Source organism: Leptonotus elevatus, chromosome 12 (assembly GCF_054856555.1).
Source record: "Leptonotus elevatus isolate MCC_2025b chromosome 12, RoL_Lele_1.0, whole genome shotgun sequence".
Lineage (NCBI taxonomy): Eukaryota > Metazoa > Chordata > Actinopteri > Syngnathiformes > Syngnathidae > Leptonotus > Leptonotus elevatus.
The window spans coordinates 987,501-995,000 of record NC_141250.1 but is presented as its reverse complement, the minus strand read 5'-3'; the positions used below and the strand labels follow the sequence as shown (position 1 = coordinate 995,000).

At 46.1% G+C, this 7,500-nt stretch overlaps 1 protein-coding gene across 3 annotated transcripts in view; it reads left to right on the top strand.

Annotated features, from left to right (window-relative positions):
• ccdc93 (CCC complex scaffolding subunit CCDC93) overlaps positions 1–7,500 on the top strand; it is a 79,173-nt gene that overhangs the window by 15,831 nt on the left and 55,842 nt on the right. For all 3 annotated transcript variants that reach the window (XR_015096755.1, XM_086091992.1, XM_086091993.1), the window contains 4 exons: positions 1,130–1,241; positions 1,458–1,556; positions 3,074–3,130; positions 3,209–3,309. Coding sequence is in view for 2 of the 3 variants with exons in the window: in XM_086091992.1 (XP_085948118.1) it covers positions 1,130–1,241; positions 1,458–1,556; positions 3,074–3,130; positions 3,209–3,309 (369 nt within the window). In the remaining variant the exon portion in view is untranslated. The remainder of the gene's footprint in view (positions 1–1,129; positions 1,242–1,457; positions 1,557–3,073; positions 3,131–3,208; positions 3,310–7,500) is intronic.

The window sequence follows — 7,500 nt, the reverse complement described above, 5'->3', positions numbered from 1 at the left end:
ACATCAGAGGGACAGCACATGTTAGAGGCTTTGGAGATAAAGCCAGAGAGGCCAGACTGAGATGGTTTGGACAGAGGAGAGATAGTGAGTATATTGGCAGAAGGATTCTGAGTTTCCAAATGCCAGGCAGGAGGTCTAGAGGAAGACCAAAGAGGAGGTTTATGGATGTAGGTAAAGAGGACATGAAGGTAGTTGGTGTGAGAGCAGAGGTTGCAGAGGACAGGGTTAGATGGAGGCAACTGATTCGCTGTGGCGACCCCTGAAGGGAAAAGCCGAAAGGAAAAGAAGAAGAACTGGTTCTCATTTCTAGATAATCAACTTTTTTAACTTAAATTTTAACTCTGCTTAGCAGTATACTATTTTCCTCTCAGAAACTGATATTTTAGACAAATCTCTCCCCATAGATTTTGGTCTATGAGAGTAAAGCGAGGTCAGAACCACAGTAGCGATTTTACCGGCCAAACAGCACATTTGAGTAAGCCTGGTTTGTTAATAATTGATCAGTAGGAACGGCAACTAGCATCAAAGTGTGCAAGTCCATCTCAATCCACCATTTTCTGAACCATTTATCATCACGAGGGTCACGGGCGTGGTGGAGCCTATCCCAGCTGTCTACAGGCTGTAGTCATTTACACATTTGAAAAGTAATTAGACGGTGGGTGGTTACATTAGTGCTGCTAGCTAGCGCGGCTTGCTCACTGCCAGCTACACTGGCAACAGTATTAGCGTAATTATGTCTTAGCGCTCTTAACTGATTTTGGGACAAAGTTGTGTTACTGACGTCTTTCGCAACAGTTTGGGGCACCTATGTTGCCGTCACAAACTCTGAATAGCCCTTACACCGCGATGACACGCTGCCAGGACCAACTTCAAAATAAAAGTGCTACAATGCATTGACCTCCGTAGTACTTAAGGGTAAGTAATGTATATAGAAATTAGGTTTCTCATCGCGTTGGCGCCATGTACTGTCATGCATACTGCCGTTGGCTTGACTACACCTGCCTCAGAATTGTACTTACACCACTGCATTCTTTTCTTCCCAATTCAATCATTCCTAGTAAGTTTTAATTCTAAAGGAATTGTTTTTTCAATCTGTGGTTTACCTGGTTTGCAATATTTCTGTTTACAGAGCTTTGACTGAGAAAATTGTGTCTGTTTTGCCAAAAATGAAGAGTCCTCATCAACTGGAGCCTCATCAAATCCAAGGCCTAGATTTTATTCACATTTTTCCAGTAATACAGGTATTAATGTGTATTGATGGCTGGATGGATACATAGCGCTTTGATATACTTGTGAATAATTAGAAATGGCTATCTTCTGGTAGAGCTGGGGCTCTTAAATTAAGGATTATGATCTTTTACATCTTTATGAAATCAGAATTTTTAGTCCATCGTTAAGTACTTGCAAGTTTATTTTTTAATGCACTTTGTTTTTATTTATTTTTGTTTTTTTGCTAGTGGCTAGTAAAGCGGGCCATAGAGACCAGAGAGCAAATGGGCGACTATGTGAGAGCCTACTCCATATCTCAGTTCCAGAAGGCCTACAATCTTCCAGAGGTACCAGTCTGTTGTAGTTATGTCTGGATATAGAAAGTTACAATGCCAAGTTTTACCAAAAATACATGATGGTATTCAGAAAACATAGTCCGGGCAGATGAGAGTCAATATTTGTTTAAAATGAATCACTAATGCATACTGCAGAGATAAAATAAACAACCTTACTGAGATTTTTGCTGCTGTTTGTGTTTAAATGCATTTTGAGTGGTGAAAAATAGCTGTTGGGACCACTTCCTGTTTGTGACCCTTATACCAGTCCCTCCACAGGGCTCGACAATGCGACCAATTCACCTGCACATGTGGCCAACTTTACAGCCTGTGCTGGTAAAAAATGTATCCAGTCGCACAGCGCGAGCCGAGTACATGTTTAAATGCATGGTACAACGGCTCATCTTCGAGCTGTGATCGGTATGGATCAAGCGCCACGGATCGGGTCATACATAGTCCGCGGAACGCGCTGAGGAGGCCAACTAAATTAAAGCCTTCCATCTAATACATTGACGTCGATGCAGTTGCCTTCTTGTATTTTGAAATTGACCTTGTCCGATGCAGCGCGTGGATGGCGGTGCAGCTCAAGGCGGGCTCGCTTGACTACCCTCTTCGCACCCGGCTGTTTTACTGGATATTGACTGGTTTTGCAAGGCTCACAGAATATTGTGTTCTGTGGCTATAAAACATGGCACCTACCAAAAGAAAGATTAGAGTCTCTTCTTTCATCAGGAAAAAAAGTATATTTGTCTGTTTCCGTTTTGCAGCAATTAGCAGTAGAATAGCTACAGAATATAGAAGCAAAGTTTCATCATTATTCACAAATCTGTTTAAAACAGTGCTTGTTGCAACATGGCTCTGGTTGATCTCTTATACTCTGCTGCCACCTGCTGGCCGTTTTTGCAATAACTACCATTGCTTCAAGCGTTCTCTTCAGTTCAGAGGCTGCATCAAAGTTTTGTGTATGCTCTAGCATAAAACAAACAAACATATAAATACGTTTTTGGGATCATGGTAATATTTAAAATAGAACGTATTTACATGTTTTTGGGAACAAATTAATTAATTAGTATGTCATTATACGGCACAAGTCTCCGGCGTTAGCAACTAGCCTCTATCGGGAGCGTAAACATTGACAGCGTTCGGCGAGGTGCATACGTTCTCATTCAAGCGACCGCCCCAGTGACATTTATTTTTTGTTATAAAATAGTTTTAAAATAGCCTTGATTTGGAAGTTCCACTCTATTTAACTCAACAGAAGAGGTCAAATCAAATGAAATTGTGTAATTTTCTGTCTTGTGGACAGTTTACAAACCCAGAAATCTATTCACTTTGCAGGTGACAAATGAATTGTCAATAGCATTATTCAGATATTTTATTATGTATATAAACATGATGTGTTAATTGTTTAATATTATGTAATAAGTTCTTAGGTCATGGCTGTACTATGTGTGTTGTATAAAGTTTGCCACACTAAATCAGAAATTTTATTCAAGATAAGTCTTAACATGTAACGTCAACTTTGAAAGGATGAAGAATTCCATCATAGAAAAAGCAAGGCAATGGGAGCAGTTCTCGGTATACTGGTGAGTTGCAAAACCCTGGAACTATCTTTAAATGACTTGGATACTGTGTTGTGCAAACAGGTTTTTTTTTCTCCGCAGGAAGTCTACAAACCACAGAGAAAATATCGAAGGCAAAAGGAGGCAGGGGAGCTACTTGATGAGGAGTCAAAGATTCACTCTACTTTGCTGGAATATGGCAGGTAAGTTATGGCATCAAAATTTTATACTTAACTGTTAAGGTGAAAGGGTATGAAAGGGTATGAAAATGTAATATCACGATTAAATGGCCAAATATCATGATTAGCTGAATTATCACAATATTGCTAACAGGCCGGTACTTATTTAGTTGTCATAACTTTTCTCTTTTCATAAAATATGAGACACAATAAACTTTGTATAGCTTGTATACGTAATCTTGTACTGTAAGTTTGTGACCATTGGTGAGGGTGGGAAATTAGATCGACCGGTAAATCAAGATTTTAACATGCAAAGATTATTTTTTTTGCTCATTGTATGATAGAGCAAACACAAACCAATTCCAAATTACTGACAAAACTGTGACTTAAAGTTTTCCGTCATTAATAAAAAATTAAGCCCATATCTTACTAAGCGGCAGAGGCTTGCAAGGGTGCGCAAACGTAGCGAGTGTTGCTTTTTCGGCAGGGTTCCACCAGTGTTGCAAAATGTTGCAAAGCCACTTGCTACACTCCCTCAAACCAATATGTGGAAACTCAATTTTTTTTAGGTGCCGTGGAAAGTATTAATCTTCATGATGCTTAGGGAAGGGGGGAAGCTGCAATTTGCCGGTTTATTTTTCAACGAACTTGGGTTGAGAAAATTACATGACATGGCTGATCTTAGGAAATAGTGTTCCCTTGTTTTCCGCTGGGGTTAGGTTCCAAAAATGCCAGCAATAAATGACATCCGCGAAGTAGTTAGCTTTATGTTTTACATTTATTATAAATGTTCTATTTCAGCACCTGGTGGTGCTGAAACAGCACGGAAATCCCCCACGCGCATGCGTCACTTGAGAAAGAATTCATAAAAGGACATTTCCAGGGTTCCGGCTGACGTGATCCTCATGTATAAAAAGTCACTCGCGGTGTTTACCGCTGTTATTCGTCGCCGTCGCTGGAAGCCTGTGATCTTGTTGATTGGGGCAGCAGGGTTCCCCGCCTCCCTTGGCTGCGACGACTCGGTGTATTTTGACTTTTGAAATATATGTATGGACGTTGGAGCTCCCCTTCCATCTTTACATGATCATCGCTCAGTGCGGCTTCAAGTTCGTAAGTACGTCTAGTGGGTCGCCAGCCGCATTGATGTTGTTTGATGGCTTTAATATTGTCTGTAATGACTTCTTCTAGTTTATGACAGCACAAACGTTCACTTACGTTTTGCTGCGAGCACTTGTGAATTTGTTTGTTCCGCTGGTGAAGAGGCCGGTTTTTCGCCTCCTTTCGCACACAAAGATAGCAGCCTGTTGACATGCGCACACTCATTGCGCGTCGATTAGTGGCTGCTATGAACAACGATCCTCACTGTAAGCACTGTGGTGACTCCTTCTTGCCCAAAGAGGGACGCACTGACTGCTGTCTTGACTGTTGCGCTGTGGCGACAGCTGCTGCGGCGGTCCACACTCCGGTGAACACAACTGATGTTGCGCCTCACCAGGACGCAGCGGCTGCCCAGGGGTGGTCATCGTGCGGGTGTCGGGCAAAACGCAGGTCTGCTTCTCCTGCTGCCCCTGACCATCGGGGTGAGAAGAGTCGAGCGGACTCTCAGATTGCCTTGCAGTTGAGTCGTTTGCAGGCGAGTGTGATGGCAATACAGGCGCAGTTGGGTAATCAAAGCCCTACTGATTCTCAGGCCTCTGCAGTGGCGTTGCCCTATGTATTGGTGGACATGCCGGATGCAACACTCCAATTGCCCCCCCAAGCGGACGACATCGCAGAGGATGCCGTCTCCGTCCGATTTTGAGGCATGTTCGGGTTTGGACTCAATTTCCACTGCCCCATCTTCTCCTCTTTTTGATCGTTTTTCAGCTGGAGCGGAATTGGTGCGCACTGTTATGCTCAGCGCTTTCCAACATTTAAAGTTGGACACGTCTGGCTTTTCTCAGCCTCCTACTGAGTGTGTCCTCTTTCCGATGGACTATTCAACCAAGTCTTTTTGGGTCCAGGAATCTCGTGTTTTTTTGACAGACCTTCGTTCCTGCTGGTCCAATAGTGTTTGTCCTCTGCTCCCGGCGGACGGCCGTGCCCTGGCAAATATGTGGTTTCTGAATCCTATTGGTTTGGACTGTATGCCTAATGTAGAGTATTCTGTGGCTTCACTCATTGTATCCCCGGAGGATGTGAGATGCCCTAGCCCTCAGTGGCGCTTGATGGACGAACTGATTACTAAGTTGTACAACGCGGTGACGGTGGTTTCTCCGCTTTGCCTACAGGGGTCACCACCGGTAGTTCAAGTACTCCCATTTGGGCTGTCACTCTCTCCCAGAGTGTTTACACGTGTAGTGAAGGCGGCATAAAGGGGCTCCCTTACTGGCTGACGACTGGCTGATATACGCACCTTCCAGGGAGCAGGCAATCCGAGACACGTTTACGCTTCTACAGCATGTGTCACGACTTGAGCTCAAGGTCAACCTGGGGATGTCCTCTCTTGTTCCCTATCAGCAGACTCTGTTCATTGGAATGTCGTTGGACACCACCTCCATGACTGCTTGACCGTCCCCACAGAGGTGCTACGCCTTGTCTCTCTCTTCCATGCCAATGGGATGCTGCCTTATCTCCTGTTTCTGCGTCTGCTGGGCAAGTTAACGTCCCTGACGGCACTTGTGCCACTGGGCCTGCACATCAATGTGCTGGAGATGTGGGCGGTGCAACTGTCCCTTATTCATTTTCTGCCCTTCGTGGCAGGGCGCCATGTTCTGGTACAATTGGGCAATACCTCCATTGTGTATCACATCAATCATCAGTGCGGGACAAGATCCACCCAGTTCCTATGGGCCTCACGGAGGCTTCTCAGATAGGCCGCCCCCCGTCTTGCCTGCGGGCCATGTTTCTCCCGGGCATTGTCAACCAGTCAGCGGATTCCTTCTCCCGCCGTCGTCTGCCTGAGGGGGATTGATGTCTCCGCCCGCAGGTAGTGAGCGCCATTTGAAGTCGCTTCGGAAAAGCGACAGTAGATCTTTTTGCCTCAGAGGAGTCCACTCACTGTTCCCTCTGGTTTTCCCTTAGGGAACAATGCAGCCCGCTAGGCCAGGATGCTCTGGCACACCCCTGGCCCAAGGGGCCTGCTAAATGCTTTCCCACCTCACCCCCTCATTCATCTGACCCTTCCGAGGGTCCTTCTGGAGGATCACACATTGTTGCTGGTGGCCCCTCTTTGGCCAGCCCAGACTTGGTTCCCTCTCCTTGCAGTCTCTGCTCCTCTGAACCGTGGATCCTGCCCAGTTGGTTGCATCTACTGTCCCAACAGCAGGGTCAGATTTGGCATCCCGATCCCCGCCGGCTCCCATCTGTGTGTCTGGCCGCTGAGGGTCGAGACCCGTTGCTGACTGAGTGATCGTCTTCTGTTCAGCATACGATCCTTAACGCCAGGGCTCCGTCTACTCGTTTGCTGTATGCTAACAGGTGGAAGCTGTTTACGGAGTGGTGTTATTATTATCATGGTGCTATTCCCACTGTTCTGGAATTCCTCCAATCTGTTTACGATAAGGGGTGTTCCCCTTCTACAATCAAGGTCTACGTGGCAGCCATTTCGGCCTGCCATATTGCAGTGGATGGCAAGTCTGTGGGTTGCCATAGCCTAATGGCCTCCTTCCTCAGGGGTGCTCTTCGCCTTCGTTGTAGGAACCCGCCTTGAGTCCCCGCCTGGGACCTTGGTCTGGTGCTCGATGCACTGTGTAGGTCCCCTTTTGAGCCGTTGACCGAAGGGGAACTTTGCTGGCTGTCTTGCAAGACGGTGTTTCTATTTGTGATAGCATCCGCTAAGCGGGTGGGGGAGCTCCACGCCCTATCTGTTAGCCCCGAATGCCTTCGTTGGCACCACAACGGGACAGGGTCACATTGTGGCAAAATGCTGCTTTTGTGCCCAAAGTTTTGTCTGGTTCTCAAGCCAACCACCCTTTTCGTCTCTCGTTTTGCTCCACCGTCGATGGATGGGGAAGACGCTCCCGGTCTTTGTTGTCCTGTGAGGGCGCTTCGCTCTTATGTGGATGTTTCCGTACATCCACCCAGCTTTTTGTGTCTTACGATGGCCCGAATAAAGGAGCTGCTGTGTCCAAGCAATGCCTCTCCAATTGAATCGGGTAGGTGATTCGGCAGTCATACCAGGTCTCTGGTCATCCTCCTCCTCCTGGGGTGCACAGTCCCTTCACCAGGAGTGTG